Source organism: Ornithorhynchus anatinus, chromosome 3 (genome assembly GCF_004115215.2).
Source record: "Ornithorhynchus anatinus isolate Pmale09 chromosome 3, mOrnAna1.pri.v4, whole genome shotgun sequence".
NCBI lineage: Eukaryota > Metazoa > Chordata > Mammalia > Monotremata > Ornithorhynchidae > Ornithorhynchus > Ornithorhynchus anatinus.
The window spans coordinates 69620950-69641032 of record NC_041730.1 but is presented as its reverse complement, the minus strand read 5'-3'; the positions used below and the strand labels follow the sequence as shown (position 1 = coordinate 69641032).

At 38.1% G+C, this 20083-nt stretch overlaps 1 protein-coding gene across 11 annotated transcripts in view; it reads left to right on the top strand.

The window, feature by feature from the left end:
- TCF4 (transcription factor 4) overlaps positions 1-20083 on the top strand; it is a 413931-nt gene that overhangs the window by 354701 nt on the left and 39147 nt on the right. For 7 of the 11 annotated variants that reach the window (XM_016226204.3, XM_029059027.2, XM_029059032.2 and 4 more), the window contains 4 exons: positions 1737-1869; positions 9977-10044; positions 11145-11223; positions 17897-17973. In XM_016226204.3, the coding sequence (XP_016081690.1) occupies positions 1737-1869; positions 9977-10044; positions 11145-11223; positions 17897-17973 (357 nt within the window). The remainder of the gene's footprint in view (positions 1-1736; positions 1870-9976; positions 10045-11144; positions 11224-17896; positions 17974-20083) is intronic. The other 4 variants (XM_029059030.2, XM_029059033.2, XM_016226214.3 and 1 more) reach the window with 1 other exon arrangement.

The following is a 20083-nucleotide window of genomic DNA, read 5'->3' as shown; positions in this document are numbered from 1 at the left end:
TTGTCTATATTTTCATTTACTCCTTGCATTGATTGAAATATGGTCTCAACTAGACTGTTTTTGAGGGATGTTTTTACATTCCTTCATTCCTAAACTGAAGACACTGTTCTATCACTTATTATTGTCTTCTACACATCTTATATAAAGTTGTAATGATTTTAAAAAAAATCAAGATAGTCTTGATTGTCAACAGAGTATTGTGCTAGGCACTGTGATTGTGGTTAGAGAAGCTCTGACAAAATTCTGGATACTGGAAAAAGAGGAATGAAATCCTCAGCCCAGAACAGATCCCTCTGGATTTGGGCATTGCTACTGATCAGTGGAATTCAGTAGTGGGAGCTCTGGTGGAGGGAGACTGGCTCTGAAAATAAAATTACCAGATATAAAGGTTTTCTGGGTCGTATCCAGACTGGATAGGAGACAGACCAACTGAGAACTGGATTGTCTGATATAAAACCATATGGCTGGTTATCTTAACCATGTGGGAGTTATGAAGTGTGCCCAAAAATGTATAATATGGCAATACAAACACAACCAAAATCAATGTTAACTCAGTATCAGCTACACACGAAGAGCTTTCTGACATACCCAAATGAAGCTAAGAATAGAAATGGACTAGACTGAGTTCCACAAGAGACAGACAACTGTGTATTTCCTCCAGTGCTTAGCACAGAAGTCTGCACACAGTAATCACTTAAGAAATTTGATTACTACTAATAATAATAATACTAGTGCCTCAAAGAAGACTTCTACTACCCAGAATTCTGAGAAACAAATATAAAAATGCTGCCATCAATCCAATCTCCTTATCCAAAAAATTGAAGCAGAAAAAATGTTCACTGTTCTTTCACCCTCATCAAGCACAAACAATTTTGTATCCTACTTATGAAATCTCTAAAAATGCCACCCTATGAACTCAGAAAACTGAGCTATACTTTTAGATTTCAGAAAGATAATCTGTTAATGAAAATTCCACAGTTTGGTTAGTGGTTATTATAGAGAACACACAAAGGCATTTTTTTTTAATTCAGTTCTTGTTCAGGATAAGCAATAAGAATAATAATAGCTATGATATTTAATAAGTGCATATTATGTACCATATACTGAATTAAGTACTGGAGTGGGTACAAGATAACTTGGTTTCACGTGAGGCTCACAATCTCATGGGACAGAGAAGAATCATGTATAAAGCATTGCCACTGTTGACCTGATACCAGTTTGTACACTTTATATGTCAGCCAGGTGATCCATTTTTAGACTGAAGAGTGTTAATTCACTACTTGCCATTCAAAGGATAAATCTGATTTGGCGATAAATGGTATTTAGATTAATTGGTTTATGATGTAGTCTCTTTAATATTAAGATCTGAAATTTTTCACAGATAACTACTTTAAAATACATTAGGAAATCTCATAGAGATGACTTGAAATCAAGTATAGTGAAAATTCTGAAGATATTTTCAAGTGCTTTTTTTTTAAGTTATTGACTTATGGTGGTCCTGAGTGCAGCTTTCTTTTTTTTGTGACGTGCTTATATTCAAACATCTCTACGGACCTCAAACAGATTACTCATTTTACTCTTTGAAGTATCAGGTGTGTCCATTCATAGTGACATTTTAGATTTTAAGGAAAGAAAATGGATAAAGAAACAATGGCTTAGAGTGAGACAGGGCAGAGTTAAGGCTTGGAAGTGTTCTTTGTTTACAATTCCATCTTTTTCTTCTGAATTTTGCACAGAGCTACCCATCACACTCCTCAGCAGACATCAATTCCAGCCTTCCTCCAATGTCCACTTTTCATCGTAGTGGTTCAAACCATTACAGCGCTTCTTCCTGTACACCACCCGCTAATGGAACAGACAGCATAATGGGTGAGTCATAAAGATATCTCTGTGTGAATGCATTCCGCAGAGAAAATTAGAAATGAAAGAGCTCTTTTTTGCTTAGAGTAAGTCTACTTTTAGCCATCCAGTTTACAGAATACTAGTTATGGCTTGAGAGTTTTATTTTAGGGGTACCAGCTTTAGTCTTACAATCGCTTCCATATGAAAAAAAAAAATGTGACGAGCTGACCATAGCTGTCCTTTCTATTTGTGCCATGTGAAACTGAACTTTGGGGATTTAGCGACGCTGATGTGAATTTAAATGAGTACATATGAGTCAGATTTTTAGGGAGACAAAGCCTCCTTACTTTGGCAATATTCCCAAATGGCCGCGGAAGAAAGAGTATGACAGGAAAACCTGTTTGGTGCCATTAGCCACCAAGCTAAGTACTAGCGCTAAAAAAAAAAAAGCCTCCCAAGTTTCACTCAGCAGCAGATTCAGTCAAGTTTTTCCATCATGGCTAATTTGCAGACCATAACTTATGCAAACCCTTTGCATCTGTTTGATCTTGAAAAACCGTGGATAAAGAACCACAGGGTAGTTCTGTTTGTAGTCATATAGGGTTTTGCAAAATTTGAAAACAAGAAGTGGGGTAAGGAAACATCTTCGAGATTTTCATGAAAGGACCTAGAGAAGAAGAAAGTACCTACAGAGCAGAAAGACAGACCACATATTCCACTTCACACATGGTTAGGCTGATGGAAAGCCCCATCTCCTCTAATCATGAGGTTTAGTTACAAAATAGTATTAATGATCATCCATTTACTTAGCTGTACAGATTTGGGTTTCATGTCTCTCTAGTTTGAGTATTTTCCTTTTGAGGTTTTTGGAGGGAGGTGTGAAACCAGAGGTGGAAGAAAAGTTTGTATTAAGGAGGATGATTTGAGGACAGGCAGAGGTTTGCCAAGGGCTGACAGGAAACCACCACCATTTTAAGCCTAACAATAATGCTGGGTTAGAAAAAGCCCAGATGCAGGTGCAGTGGGATAGACATTTTCCTCCCTAAAAATAAATCCATTAATAATCATCTTTTAGATACACATAGTATCCTTATGACGTGGCTCAGACACTGGCTTGTTAATTTTACATAGCATCGGGCTAGTGGTCAAAAGCTACATGAGGCCCTTGCTATTAAAGGAAACAGATGACTGAAGAAGTACAGAGTCCATGGAAGGAGAACTGATTCATAAAGAGGGAGAGAATGCTGTGGAAGCCAGAAGATAACATTTATTTATTTAGAGTTTCTTGCACTGTTTAGGACTCTCACACTATACTACAATGGATGATGAAGCCTAAGAGTAGTTTAGTGAAATCTGTCAATCTGGCAAAGCCAATTTTATTAAGGCAGGGGTGGGAGAGAAAGCTGGCAGATAGGCAGAGAGAAGACTGATTCATCCAAGGCCACAAAGAATCAGTGACAAGGCCTGAAATGGAATCCAGAATGCCTAATCTTTGGATGAACTCTATAGCCCTGCTTCCTAAAGGGAAGATGCTTACAATCTCAAAGTACAAAAATAAATTTCATTTGCACTGACTAGTTACAGGGAGTCTCGGGCTTCTCTGTGGTTCAAGGCCTCAGCGGTTGGTTTGATTCTCACAGAGTGTGGTAGAAATCAGTGATGGCACCATGTCTATATAATGAGAAGAGAAACTTCTCCTCTGATGTTACTGATACTTTCCTAACTACAGAGATTAATCGAATACATCTGTACATTTTCTAAAATATTTGGCATCTACTCACTTCTACTTAAATGCACAGGAAGTAAAAGAAATATTGCACTGGCCTATATCTCAAAGAACAAACTGAACTAATTAAATAATTGGTAAATAGGGAACACATAGCCCAGCACATGTTTCCAATTACACACATGATTCTGTATAAAATGACTGTAAGCAGTACTAATGCAGTAAGAATGGGGTTCAAGCATTAACACATGGGCAATGTAGTTTTCATGTTTTCTTGGTGAAGAAGAAATTCAATACAATCCTTCTATAATGGGGTTGCTGTCTGGGATGTCGCTTCTCATGCACAGTATAAAACCTCTATTATCATTGATAACTCTTCCTTATGAAATATGTTACTGCAACCTGCCAAAGAAGGGATTAACTGGAAAGCTAGAGGATAAAGCCTGATTTAATATAATTTGCCTTGGGCATTTGAAACTTTTTCAGGTGTCTCCAAAGGTAAATTTCACCCTTATCTTCCTAAATCAGTTTCAAGAAGCCGAGTAGTCTAACTTCTCTTTTTATTTGAAAATAAAAATTGAGATTTGAGACTAACCTGAGAAAAAAAAAATAATGAGGCTGACTGGGATTGAACAATGAAGGAATAATGCCTTTGATGATGCAGATTCCCTATATCTCCAAGAGTCATGGATATCAAAATTTTGCTAGCAACATAAAATATGTAGCTAAAAAAATTGAAATTACACTGGCTTAAAAAATGAGTTTAGAATATCAATCGATCATATTTATTGAGCACTTACTGTGTTCAGAGCACTGTACCAATGCAGCAGAGTTAGATGGTAGACATGTTTCCTGCTCACAGAATACTTTATAAAATATGCAGCTACCAACACAGAATTTACCATGGATTTAAAAAGTGGAATTTAAAATACTTAACTTTCATATGTCACAAGAATTATATGGAAAAGTGTGCTTTTAGTTTTATTATAGAAAGATAATCTCTAAATAATATGCTGGACCTATAAAATGTTGATACAAAGAAACAGTAATTCCAGTTCTACTTTAGTAGTATACTTTTATTTGGGATAGTGTATTATATCTAGAAGAACTAGGCAATCAAGTGTAATTACTGTCATTGTTTTTATTAGACTTGCGATGTATCTTTCTATGTAAGATAATTGCAATATTTTAAGGATCTGAAAATAGGGAAAAAAGTATTGAAAGAACTGGCTTCTGAGATAACTTTAAATAAGTGTGTGCTAAAGTTTACTTTGGAATATCTATCACATCTGTAAATCTAGCTTTTCTTTCTAATGACCCATTTGCAAGTACAAGTGTCATTGATCTACACACAGTAAGTGCTCAATAAACACCATTGATTGATTTGTATGTCATAACACAGTGCAATATGTGGATTTGGTAGTAGAATCTTCATATGTTTCCTCCAGAGGTCATGATTTCAGTCATTCTATTATTGGAATAGTCACATAATATTGTGCTAATATTTTGCAAGAATCTTGATCTTTCAAAATTCAGTTAAATGATGCACTATGACAGAGCAAAAAAAGTTGTGAATTGTGTTCGTTAGTGTTAGCATTCTTAGTTTAGTCTGGCCAACAATTATTAATAATAACCAAGGAAATAGAAGCTCTCTTCCACATCCTGCACATAGTGCTATGATTGATCTCCTTCCTACATGGCTAGATCTCCCCCTATAAAGAGCTTTAAGTGATCTATAATGGGAAAAAAAAATGTTTAATATCAGGCTTCCTTGAGAACTCTATCTTCTTTGTCAGCATTTCTCAGACACATGGATTAGCTGAGACTATATAGCTGTTTATACCATAAAACACTAATTTCATTGGTTTATCTTCATTGTGTCCACTGTTTTAAGTTATGGGGTTACATTTGCTAAACTTTTTTATTTTCAGATTTTAAATTATTTGGTGTTGGGTCATAAGTGTAACTCATTTGAGCTTTTGTTTTTGTGTTTTTTTTAAAGTTGGGGTACTTTCCCAGAGATGAGGCCAAGCAAGGTGTGGTCCAGAACCTAGGACAGGGGCTCTTTATAAAATATTCCAGACAGTAGCAATACACACTCATCCAAGCCTCCTGAGTCTTGCTGACAGTATTAGTAACCTCTTTTTCAAGATTACAAATCCACTCAATATTGCACCCTTCAAATTAATGTCAGTGCAGAGCATAGAGATATAAAGGCATGCATTTATACTGCCCCTAACTAAAAGATAATAGCTTGAGCAAGACAACAAATAGGCATGAGCTTAGTTCAGTAAACAGTATTTCCTTTTTTTTCTTTTAATAGAAGTCTAGACTTTTAGAATAATTTGTTTATTAAGTATGTTGCATCCTGGAAAAATCAAATCTGGTATTTATTTGTATAAAATTTCCTTTTGTCTTCATGATACCAAGTACATACTACATCTTTACACAACTATTCTGAAGTTACTTTTCGTTGAGTACAAGGTTATGGAAATATGTTAGAAACAAGTGCACCCAAAAGATTAAATAATTCACTTAATTTCTCCCTCAAAATAATCACTGGTGCCTATCTGTTTTTATTTTTTAAATAAAGGAAAAATTTGGTCGGGTGTAATTTGAAACTACTTAGACATGTTTGAATAATAGAAGATTTGAACAGTATCTTCTGAGTAGGAAAAGGTTGGAGGATTGCACCCACTTATGTCTAATGTGTGTCTTTGAGAGCCTGATGTTCAAAGACCAGCGTATCAAAGCCAAGATCACCTGACCTTGAAAACCCTTTTTTAGATTTAAGGCATTCACTGCAACTGTTCAGCTGTTCTTTCCTTATATAATGTTTCCATTTTGGCCACGTTACTCTCCTGTAAGCAGTTACCATAACAAATTGTGTTTGTGCATCTCTTTGCTCTGCTGTTAGTCTTACCTTTTGTAATTACACGCAATCTGATCTAGCCCCTTATTGTCCACTCTTACTCTTTTTTTAAGCCTCAGTATCCCCACCTTATAAATGCTTGTCACTCTTTTTTAAGAAAGAAATAAGAAAAAGAAAAATTGAGTTACAAGGAGATTTTAATTCACTTTCTTGATTTTATATTTGTATGCCTTGTAATAGGTTTGACCTGTATTGATTCTATGCCTTCTGTATTTGGGGGATTCTCTTGTCATCAGTGTGGGTACCAATGTTGAGTTTCCCAGTTTGGTTTAGTAGAGTTAACTGTATAGCATTTATTTCCTGGAGATCTCATTCCAAAATATGCTGAGATCAGAAATAAACTATTGTCATATACATTTATACATTTTCAAATGTGTAAATTTTATTTTACCCCAAAAGCAAGCAAATCAGGAAGCAATATTTGATTGGAATAATATTGCATTTTTTAATACTTGAAGTTTCAGTGTTCTCTTTTAGGAAGAGGCTTTTGTCTTAAGTATGACATGTTAGTGAAATTTTCAGGCATATCATGTTTCAGTATTAATCTATTTACTTCTTTGTGTGATTCAGAAAACATTCTTATTACCTTTTTCAGGATAGCCAAAGCATTTTTCTCTAGACTCCATAATGCCAGAAGGCAGGCTACCGGCATATCCTTAGACATTACCTACGTTGCTGTGAATAGAGAGATATTTAAAAATTTTTTAAAAATATGCATGCAGGGGAAACTTCAGTATAAATATCCATGCTGACCTAAAATGTCCTCATAATATTTAGTAATTGGCAAATACCTGAAATATCATATGAAAATAGGCTAACCATTAAAGCAAAGATACAAATTCATGCTTTCCCAAGATTAAATTTATTTTAAAAAACCACACATCTCAGTGAATCCCTTTTAGCCAATTGGGTAAAGAAGGATATCAATCAGAATTGTTTGACTTTTCTGCAATTCCATGATCTCTTATCCCTCTCTCTGCTACTCAGTTAGTTATTCATTTGTTGAGCACCTGCTACGTGCAGAGCACTGTACTAAGTTCTTGAGAGAGTAGGATAGATTCAGTATTCTCTGCCCCCAAGGGATTTGCAGTGTAGTGGTGACAGATATATAAATTACTCATGAAGAAGTCATAGAGTATATAAGATAGATGTGTAAGTAGAGAAGCGGTGTTGCCTAAAGGTTTGAGTGTGGGCCTGGGAAACAGAAGGACGTGGCTCTGCCGCTTCTCAGCTGTGTGACCTTGGGCAAGTTACTTAACTTCTCTGTGCCTCAGTTACTTCGTCTGTCAAATGGGATTAAGACTGTGAATTTCATGTGGGACATGGACTGTGTCCAACCTGATTGGCTTAGTTTAGTGTACAGCCTAGGAAGGGCTTAAAATAATAAGTGCTATAGGGAAGGATTTACCCTCTCAGGAACGTACGTACCTTGAGAGTTTCCAGAACTCTACCAGTCTCAACTACGAGATGGAGAGTCAAGCAGAGCCTGTCCATTCCATTCCTAGCTTGGCCAGTGGCTAGCCAGTGGAAGGCAATCTGCTACAAATCAGAACTCACCTGTGCTGGGCAACAGCGGCATGGGAGAGAGTCGAGGGTGGAGACAAGTTTCCTGCTTGGAAGAAGGCAATGGTAAACCACTTCCATATTTTTTGAACCAAGAAAACTCTACGGATACACTACCAGCACGATTGCAGATGGAGAGCAGGGGGGTCTGGGAGGCATGTGTCCGTGGAGTCGCTATGGGTCAGAAATGACTCTACAGCGTAAGACAAGACAATAAGTAAGGATTATGAATATTTAAGCGTTTACGTAGTGAAGAAGAATTGAAGTGGAAGGGAAGATTCTGCCTCTGAAAGTAATTCAGAAGAAAGTTTGAAAGAACAGTGAGGCAGATACCCTCCTGGCCACCCATCCACAGTGGTATGGATGAACCGTCTAACGTTCCTAATTTTTCTCTCTAATAATCCATGCAGATCTTTCATCCGTTTGTTAATCACTTTTTTAACTACTTGATATGTTGTTTTTGTATAATATACTGGGATCAGTTTAGGAGAAAAGCAACAAGAAAAACCCTTTTAAAAATATGTTACGTAGTAAAGTTGATTGGAGGCAACTCTCAAAAATAGTTCTAGTACCTAGACAACTACTATCTTTCCTCCCAACAATTCCCCTTCTCCTCTTCCCCCAATAAAAAATAAGGCATGGTAAGTTATTGGAATTATCATGAAGCACTTGCTTAGCAAAAGTTTTCTTCACAGAGGTTTTTTTTTGCCACTGTTTTTAATCATGTCTCAATACGAGGCTATTGTAACCCTTTTTCACCCCCTCATAAATGTAACATGAAAACAGCATTACCATTTCACAGCAGGGTTGAGCAGAGTGAGAAGCTTCATTGTGAGTAGGCAAATCTCACAAGAGCAAGTAGGGTCCGTTAGTTCAAGGGCAAGACTAGAAAATAAGCGGACCTACTTGAAAAGAGTGATTCATCTTTGTGTTTTTTTAATTATGTAAATGTGCAATGAGGCCTTGTTGAATTTAATCAACAGACTTAAGATTTTCTCCTCTTCCACCAAACAGCGATAACACCCATCTCCTGAGACCGTTAAGAGGTTTTATTTAATTAGTATGTCTGTAAGGTACTTTGAGATCCTAGCATGTGAGCCTTTAATGAATACAACATACATGTATTATAAATATCTCCCTAATGCCAAAGGGATCTCAACAGGAGACTGGCCAAATTATTTATTTTTCATATTATCAGAACTGTGAAAAATCCCCATAACTACCAAAGGTACATATGGCACACCTCAAAGAAAGGATCGATATCTTTAATGTACATGACAAAGCTTCTGTGTTCTTTGCCAACTTATTCAGAGTTGAGGAGTGGAGATAACATCTTATAAACAATGTGAAATAAATGTACCAGTGAAATAAGAGACCGGCTAAATTTGAGAGACCTAATGCTTCATCGTGTCAGTGACATGGAAGACAAATATGTAGAAAGTTTCTTCCATTCTTTATCTTCTAGCCTGTCCCTCTCCCTTCATTTTATATTTCGGGCCTTTGAAACATAAAAGTAGCAGATATAGCTAAATTTCATGTATAATGAATGAGTTAAGAAAACCAGCAAAGTTTTTTTTACCACAAAGACCAAAATTTTAAAAATGGATTATTTTAATATGAACTTAATGTTATTCTTCCTTAATTATTACCCCTTAATTTGAAAAAAAAAGTCTGCCAAAATAGTTACAAAAAGGCTATTTTTTCCATCCAAGATGTCAAGTTTATATTTTTATCTATAAATCTGTAACATGAATATATTTGACATCTACCTTAGCAAACAAATTAAATCTAATTAAAGATTAATGTGATATAATTAGCATTAAAATGCAATTAAATTATGAGTAAGTGGACTCAGAATAGAAAACTGTAAGATGTCTCTGCCTGTTTTTACATTCTGTCTTTTGTTTTTGCAGCAAACAGAGGAAGTGGGGCAGCAGGCAGCTCACAGACTGGAGATGCTCTGGGGAAGGCACTTGCGTCTGTAAGGAAATATTGACTTTGGACTCCACATCTACCATTTTAAAAGGGTGAACTTTAATCAAAAGTGGATGTTTGGAAATTCAGAAATGAATGGCAAACAGAATAGTTTTGATCCCAGAGCACACCAGCTTTTTTGCAAAATGTAATGATCAGCATGACATGGAGAAAACATTTGAGACTGCTTCCATTACCAGAAAGTTTGTCCTGTTCCTATGCTTAAGACAATTGCACCGAAAAAAAGCAAACTGTAGGATATGTTTAGATTTCCTTTTATCTCCTAGATTTTAATTTTGTGTCTTCATTTCCTCCTGTTCAATTGAATAATTTGCTGAGCGCTGTGGAATGCAATAATTTGTCCCTTCATCAGCTAAACCTTTGCTCATGGAGCACACAAAACATTTTAGATGGTAATAAAAAAAATTGCAAGCAGATGTAGTATGATCCTCTTAATCATTACTCTGATAAGCAAGGGGTGTTCTTCACAGAGACCAGAGACAGTGCCTTTCACTGATTTTAACAAAGAGCAAATGGGAACCTCCTCTGTTTCTGCCACACTTGTGCCACTTCTGGTGGTCTTTAAGACTGTTCAAAGCCATTTCTTTTTATACATTCATGTAGCTGTTTCCATACTCTTTTACTATCCCCATTTAGACTTGTCACTCTGAGAAACAAATTGTTAACTTCACCTAGCATAGTTCTCAAAAATAACTAAGTAAAAGAGATGAAGTTTGTCTCCATGTCCATATGTATGTGGACCATTTTGAATTAGGATATTGGAACAGGTTTATGTCATTGAAAGCAATACTACCATGCTAAAATACTGTAACATTCGGCAAGTATTCCACAAATACGACTGGTATCTACTGTGGGTTTGAGCAGTTGTGGTGGTGAAGACCCTCAATATGTCACGATGGTGCAAAGTTACTACATCTTTGAAACTGAGGGAAGAGTACTAGCTAGTTTTTCACATCATCGCTTCCTGTTAATGGCAGGTCTTGTGGTTTATTCCTCAATTTGTCCTAAGTTAACTACGTTAATAGCCTACACTTAATTCATTTCAAATGAATGGTTGGTGATTTTTGTGTGTTTGTTTGTTTTAAGATCTATTCTCCAGATCACACCAATAACAGCTTTTCATCAAATCCTTCAACTCCTGTTGGCTCTCCACCATCTCTCTCAGGTACTCGCCTTACAATTCTATTTCTCAGTAATAGTTATTAGTGAGACTGATTCGTCTCTTCACTGAACTGGATCGATAGCCCAGAAAACTGGTGTTGCTTGTGCCATTAGTAGGCACGGAGGAAGACTCGATTTTAGGGACATTTCTCAATTGTTTCGGCTACCAGCAAGCAGCTCCTCTAAAGGGGAATAGAAGTTAAGATTCTAAAATGATTGTTCGGAAGTAAGTCGGGAAAACATATTCCTCTGGTCCCTTCCCAGAAGAGCACATAACTAACAGCCTTCTGGATGCTAAGGAGAACAGAGCTAAGTATTTCTAGAAAAGTCCACAGATCACTTGGATTGATCCCTTGTGAAAAGATGAACAGCTGTGCATAGCAAGATTAGGCAAATGAGACAATTGCTCCAGGTCCAGGAGACAGAAGTACCTGTAAAGGAGGAAGGTGGCTCTACCTTGTCACCCAACAGTGCCATGGCCACCTCTTCTCAGCACTTCTCAGGCTCCAGGTCCACTCCTGGACTTAAGATGAAATGGGCAGGGTTTGAGGATGCCGTGGTTGACACATCCCTGGATCCACACTGTGCTCCCATTCCTTTCCCACTGATCCTGTCACTACAGGTACCTCAGAATTTTCATGGTACATGCAGTAACCAGGAACTGTCCCAAGGTGACCTTCCCATGCATAGGAATAGAGGGATTCAGAGGCCAAATCCACATTCCTTCCCTGGCTTCTGAAAAAGCGCTGAAGTGTGAGTAGAGGAAGCAGTTAGACTGTGATAGGCAAAGGGTTCCAGGAGGTTGAACCTAGGGCCAGGTGGCACAAAATTTTCACCTTCCCCATCACAAATGAAAAATTCCATCTTGTCTCCTGGGACCTTTCATTCAGAGATAGAGATAAACGATTCAAATACCGAGAGAAGGATGGATAAGCACGTGGAATATTGAACAGGTTTCCTTCTACTTTGGTAGATTGTGAGCTCCTTGAGGATGGGAATTGTGTCCATTGACTCAGTTGTATTCTCCTAAACACTTAGCACAGTGTTCTGCACACTGTAAGGGTTCTATCAATAATACGAATTAATTCTTAAGGATGGGTGTTGACTTATTTAACCAGACAGAAAGATTTAATTCTCCTTTTTAACTTTTACTGTCATACTTACTGAATATTTGTCGAACAAACATGGGAATCAGAGTCCATAGTAAGCCAAAATCACTAAATGTTGTATCCACCTTTAGTTGAGTTTCTCTGCGGTATAGATCCTTGACAGTTGGGTACTTAGCTGCTCTCAGATGCCTTCCTAAACCCTTAAGGCCAGTGGCAACTTGATAGCATCTCAGAACTGCAGTAGGATTGGGCACATGTCAAAGTATCAAGAGTTATCTGTCTCACTTAAAGGCATGACTGTGGATGGGTATATCCCAGGTCATTCTGGAGATGGAGCAGGAGGCTGTAATTAAGAACAGAACACTAGATCTTTAGAACTCTTTCTTCACACACCAACTGTTGAAGCCTTCCGCACAGAGTCTTATGGAATATCAATTGGAATCCTGAATTATGCAGCCCTGCGAGCATTCTGGAACTATAAGTCGCCCTAGCTTAGGACCCTTGTGTATCCTACCATTTGAAGCTGAGACTCTGATGTCATCCAAAACACCACGTGGAGAGTACATTGAAAAACATTGTGATTCAAATACTCTCAAAACCTGAGTGTGTGGCAGTTTTTTCAATAGTTTATTGAGCACCTCATAGTAAAGGTTATCCTGAGTTCAAAGGTCTAATCTAATCGGGAAGACAAGCAGACACATGTGTAATCAACATAAATTTGAACAGAGATGTGCAATAATTATTACAGTGGTCTGATTGGGAGATTTGGATCAGTAATTATGCTGTTAGGTTAGAGAAGAAAATGGTTCAGTTGAAGTAAGCATCTGGAAGAAAGCGTGTCTTACAATGAGATTATGTCCTAGGAAGAAATGTGGTTTATAATGTGAAAGGGGCTTCAAGGTTTCAGAAGAGTGGATTGGAATGTACTTAATGAAAACAGAAAGAAAGTAGATCAGGGAGGGGGGATTGCTGAGCAGGTATGGAGGCTAATTAGAAATTTTCCAGAATTACTCTCTGATGTTTCAAACATCTCAGATGTTTCAAAATGTCCCTTTCCCACTAAAGAAGCTCTGTGATAGCAGTCTTCTAAGAACTTAGTTAAATTGGTGTGCACTATTTCATACTGTCAAAACATCAACTGGACTAAAAAGTCTGACAATAACTAATTCCTGTGCTTTAGCATGCTCTGGTGCACACTTAGGATGTGATCATCTGAACCCATAATCACATGTTTTCAGAAGAGACAAGCAGCGTGCTTAGTGGAAAGAGCACAAGCTTGGGAGTCATAGGTCGTAGGTTCTAATTCCGACTCTTCCACTTATCTGCTGTGTGACTTGTCTGTGTTGTGTGACTTTGGGCAAGTCACTTAACTTCTTTGTGCCTCAGTTAGCTCATCTGTAAAATGGGGATTAAACCCCCCCATGGGATAACTTGATAACTTTGTATCTACCCCAGCGCCTAGAATAGTGCTTGGCACAAAGTAAGTGCTTAACAAATACCATCATTATTATTATTACTATCATCAGAATGTAATTGTCATAAGCCTGGATTATTTTTGCAAGGTAGATAAACCAAGTATTGAATAGTGAAGTTTCAAGCATTAATAGATTCTCTAAGCCACCATGTTTATAGGAAGGACTCAGGTGGATAATAACTTCCCCTTCTCCCCAGAAAAAATATAACCAATGAGTTATCATTCACAAATGAATATTTTTTGAATTTTTATTTATATGGACCCTTATTATTCCAGTGGAAATAATACTGCTCTGGGGAGCAGGAGACTTGGGTTCTAGTCGTGAATCTGCCTGCAGCAGACTAACATGGACAAAAACCATGTTGCAGTGTGCTGCACTTTTGCCAGCCTATTTGCTCACTGCAGTCTTTGCCCCAAGTCAAGCAGCTGGCAGGGACGAGGCAATTCTAGTGGCACTGAATAGCACACCAGCACTCTAATCAATTCCTCAGAGACGGTTCTCAGTATTGAAGCTTCGGACCAAGGACATCCATCATTCCTGTTGGGAGAATCTATCATTCCTTTCCTGGGCCACATTTCCTCCCAACAACTATCACTTTTGTTTCCACAGCAAACAGAAACCCTACAATGGCTTCAAGGCACTTAATCAACTCATTCCCTCCTACCTAACTTCACCGATTTCCTATTACAACCTAGTATGCACACTTCGGAGAAGCAGCATGGCATAGTGGAAAGAGCACGGACTTGGGAGTCAGAGGACGTGGATTCAAATCCCGGCTCCACCATTTGTCAGCTGTGTGACTTTGGGCAAGTCACTTAGCTTCTCTGGGCCTCAGCTAAGCTGTAAAATGGGGGACAGCCCATGTGGGACAACCTGATTACCCTCTATATATCCCAGTACTTAGAACAGTACTTGTAAGCTCTTAACAAATACAGTTATTATTATTCACTCCTCTAAAGCCAACCTACTCTCTTTACCTCGATCTTCTTTATCTCATCTCCAGTCCCTTGCCCATATCTTCCTTTGGGCCTGGAACTCCCTCACCCTTCATATATGACAGACCACCACTCTCCCTATCTTCAAAACCCTCCTAAAATCATACCTTCTCTAAAAGGCCTTCTCAGACTAAATCTTCATTTCCTTACCACCCTTTCTTTACTATTGCCTTTGCATTTGGCTGTGAACACCTTAATCACTTTGCTCCTCACCCCAGCCCAAAGGACTAATTAAAATATACTTATTTTCTATTTCCCCTATCTGTAATACATTTCAATGCCTCCCTCTGTAGACTATTATCTCCATGCAGGCAGGGATCACATCTACCAACTCTATTATATTATGCTTTCCCCAGTGCTTAGTAGAGTGTTCTGCCCATAGTAGGCATTCAGTGTATACCATTAATTGATTGATTCATGAGCCCTTAATACATCCTGAATTCCCAAAGGGATTGGAGCTGGGAGATCACAGACAAGGAGAAGCACGTTGTGTCCCATGCACTATTTTGGACACGCAGCATGAAGCAATGATGTTATACACAACATTTTGTGTATAAACCCAGAGCATTTCTCCGGTGGGGCACGTAGTGTTAGTGGAGACGATCCTTGACTCTCCACTTGCTCCAGAGATTTAATGCTTCTCTCCCAGGCCCCTCCAAACACAGGTGTCCATTATGAGCCATTATGGAACTCTTGGTGGAAGGAAACTTTCTTTTCGTTTTTTATAGTACTTGTTCAGTGCTCACAATGTGCCAAGCACTTTTCTAAGAGATGAAATAAGATACAAGTTAATCTGGTTGGACACAGTCCATGCCACACATGGGGTTCACGTCTAAGTAGGAGGGAATAGGATTTAATCCCCATTTTAAAGATGGGGTAATTGAGACACAGAGAGGTTAAGTGACTTCCCCAAGGTCACTGGTCACTGGCAGAGCTGGGATTAGAGCTCAGGTCATCTGGATTTTGTGGTCTCTCCACTGGCCATGCTGCTTCTGGTGTTGGATTTGGTGTTTAAAATTTAGTACGTTTTTTAACTGGACATAAAGATGTCTGCGGCTAAATACTGAAAAACAGACTGTCCGGCATAAAACTGGATGACTAGCCACCTAGAACACTCCCTTAAAACTGTGGAAAGAAAAGCAATGTCTTTCCCCGAATCTTCCTTATTCTGTACTGCAACGAGACAGATATGCCTGCTTCTGATGGAGAGTGAATTTGCTGGTGTCTTCTTTATGTATATATCTACCACCTCATTTCTCTTAGGCCCAAATCTTTCAAGTGTATTAAAGAGCGGGTCAAAAGTCATGGATTGCTGATTGCCAGCATCAGGGTTCCCTCACTCCAGAACATGCCTTTGAGAGGTGCTGCTTATCATTCTGGGATTCCCTTCTGAGGTTGCAGATGATCATGCTCTTCCCCATTATCACGTCAGAGTAGATGTCCTCCTCTTCAGAGACTTGCGATAGTCCAGGGAGCAAAATTGGGCTCAGTCTGTGTAATGTGCTGTGAAGGAACTGTAGCTTTCTGACAAATGATAAATTAATATCATTTCAATGATCCTTTTTGAGTGATTGATCAATCAAACCAAACAAGGGTATTCATTGAGAGCTTACTGCATACAGAGTAATGTACTAAGTATTGGGAGACATGATCCCTCCTGCCCACAAGGAGCTTAAGAGAAACATTAAAATAAATTACAAATAGGGGACATGGGAGAGTGTAAGAATAATTACGTAAGTACAATGAAGATTAGGGTGGGATGAATATCAAGTGCTTAAGGGGTACAGATCCAAGTGCATAGGTGACTCCAGTGGGAGAGTTGTTACATCATTGTGGGCAAGGAACATGTTTGCCAGCTTTGTTGTATGGTACTTTCCAAAGCATTGAGTACATTGCTGTGCACAACAGTAAGCACTCCATAAGTTCAATTGATTTCTTGATGGATGGATTGGATGGATGGCGAATAAGGGAAATCACCTCGTCAGGGAAGGCTTCTTATAGGAGATGTGATTTTAATAAGGTTTTGAAGGTAGGTAAAGTGGTGGTGTGTCCTGTATAAAGGAGAAAGGAGTTCCAGGCGAGAGAGAGGATGAGGACAAAACACCATCCATGACTCTAAATATTTTCTGTCCAAGGGAAGCTATAAGATTCAAATCAGTGCATGCTTAAAGCAGAAATTTTCAATTTAGTTAGAACCAGTTTCTAAAAACCTAGTTGATGCATTGTCTGCTTTGCTTTGGAGGTATAGTGAGTAGTTCATTTCTGTTTACACACCCAAATAAATGTATCATCATCTAATGAAATCCTGCCAAGAAAAGTACTTTAATGTAGACCTCAAATCCCTTCATCTCTTTTGCTTTTCAAGTGGAAATCCTGGTTAGTAAATATGATGCTGATCATTACCGAAGCCCTTTATTTATTGCTTTAAAATATAGCAAAATTAAGTTAGACATTTGTCTTATGTGGAAATAATATTTTTTGGCTTTTAATCAGATATTTAGGTGTGGTGATTCCAAACAAATTTTCTTCAAGGATAAGCAGACTTTATAGCTAGTGACTGTACAATTCCCAGAAATAAAGTATATCAAATTTAAGGATGAGGTGATTGATTTTTACAGTACTATCGTTAGGTGATATTGTTCCTTTCAAACCTTCTGGAGCCAGATACATGCATTATAACTGAATGATTGTTGGACAAGCACATAATATGTTTACTTAACTGTATGAACAATGGCCTAGTTAGTATGAGCTTGCTTTGTGTATGGTCTGGTAGTTCCAACATAGCATTTTTGAAGAACTGCTTCTCTTTTTAGGACTGAGATGTTTTCTGCTTCAGAGACCCTTCAAAGTTTTAGTTGCCGAATCAGTGAAATCCTCTGTGTTAAAAGGAAGTCAGGGGAAATTTTGTGGCCAGAATCTATGTGTTTTGCTAGAAAAATGTTTTTTTTCCTTCACTCATGTATGTTTTGGAAGGTCTCCATATGTCTGTACTATCGTCTTAACTGGCAATCAATGTTTACTTGTCTATAAAACTGATAAAAAAGTTTGTGGGTATTTGGTTTGTGTAGTTCTAGTGGTAATTCCTGTTTTACTGTTAGCAGGCACAGCTGTTTGGTCTAGAAATGGAGGGCAGGCGTCATCATCTCCCAATTATGAAGGACCCTTACACTCTTTGGTATGTTTCATTTGTTAACTTCCTCTTCTTAAGTAATTTACCTTTTCTTTTCTTCTTTTGCACCAACTCTTTTCCTTGGATTTTCTTTCTAACTGGTAATTGTTATGTTCATGAATGTAGACATGGATTTTGATCTCCAGAAAAAAATTGGGTTACCTGAGTTTTCCACCTAAAATTGAGAATAGGCTCCTTTGTTTCCTGGTTCACCTCAGTTCAAACAATAAATCATAAATTAACCTAGACAATAAATAAAACTCATCAAAACAAGCCCTCTGTTTCTAGTAAAGAAAAAAATAAACATTTTCAAGAGGTAATAAATAAAATTATTCAGTGTCTGACACCCTGTTATAGTTGATCTCACAGAATATGGTCCAGTAAGCATGCATAAAGTAACATTCTACTTCACAATGATCCAACATGTCAGGGAATATACAGAAATAGATTTAAATACTGTGCTTTAAATGCTTACTCTCTTTCTCCATCCCAAGTCATCGGAGGAAGAAAGAGAATAAAGAATGAATATGGAGGAATTTCAGGGTTTGCTACTCAGTGGCCATCATTTATGGGTCAGTGTTTCTCGTTGAGGCGATTTCAGTCACAGGTATTTGGTTATAACCTGAATCACATAACATCAGGACTGGAGAGTGTGGGGAGTTGGGAAGGAGTTCGAAAACAAGAGGAATATTAGTTGGATTTGCCCAGGTAATGCTTGCTGACTACAGTTTTGTTTTTTCCATCCATCCCTAAATCCTGGGCCTTTCCCTGCTGCCATCCTGGGGAATACTGAGAGCGGGAAGCTCAAACTTAATAACCCCCTGCCTTTTGTTGATTTAACACAGCAGGCAAGAATAGAATGATCACAAAACAGCAAAAGCAAAAAGGGTGAACCGATTATTTCTAGAGTTGGGAGTGGAAAAATGACTAGCATGGCTGTGCCTCCAGTTAACACCTCTTAACAGATAAAGACATATTGACAGATAAGCAATGATGGCAGATAAGAACTAATAAGGGACTGCCAATGAACTAATCTCCAGACCCTTGAGTCAGTCAGGACACAGCCTTTCTGGGACATGCACATCCCCCACATCCTTGTACAACCTCATTTGTTTAGAATGAAATAAATATATTTACACTGATCTGGAAATTTGCCAGAGTCCATATTTTCTAATTGAGAATATAAACTTTTTTTGGTGGTATTTATTAAGTGCTTACTATGTGCCAGGCACTGTACTGAGTGCAGGTATAGAGTCAAGATAATGAGGTCCCTCATAGAACTCCCAATCACAATATGCATTTTACAGATATGGTAACTGAGGCACAGAGAAGTGAAGTGACTTGCCCAAGCTCACTCAGCAGGTAGAGAAGCAGCGTGGCTCAATGGAAAGAGCACAGGCTTAGGAGCCACAAATCATGGGTTCTAATCCTGGCTCCACCATCTGTCAGCTGTATGACTTTGGGCAAGTCACTTAACTTCTTGTTGCTTCGGTTACCTCATCTGTAAAATGGGGATTAAGACTGTGAGCCTCACGTGGGACAACCTGATTACCCTGTATCTACCCTAGCACTTAAAACAGTTCTCTGCACATGTGAGCGCTTAACAAATACCAACATTATTAGTATTATTATTATTATTATATGGCTGAGCCAGGATTAGAACCCAGGTCCTTCTGACTTCCACTGCTCTGTCCATTGGGCCTCAAAACTTCTGAGTTTGGAAGTCTTTAAGAAAATGGCATTGCCACATGTCTGCTAAGGCAGGATCCCTTTCCTTACTATTTTTTGATACACATGCAGGATACTCAGCACCTGAAAGATAAAATGACAGCACTGATAGAAAATCATTTCAAATGGGCAATAAAGTTAATTGTAGATTTGATGCTGGAACATGTTGAGGTAAATAGACAAGGACTCCATTGGTCAAACACGTGTCTTTTCCCAGGCCATTAGCAAGGGAGATTCCCATTGAAATATATGAAATTTAACCCCATGTAGATCCAAAGACTGAAAACTAATTAGCCTTGTAATCCATGGGAAAAAATGATAAAGATCACCAAGAAGTTCCTCAGCTATAAGCTTTCACAAGTGTGCAGGATAGAACAAGTATATAGAG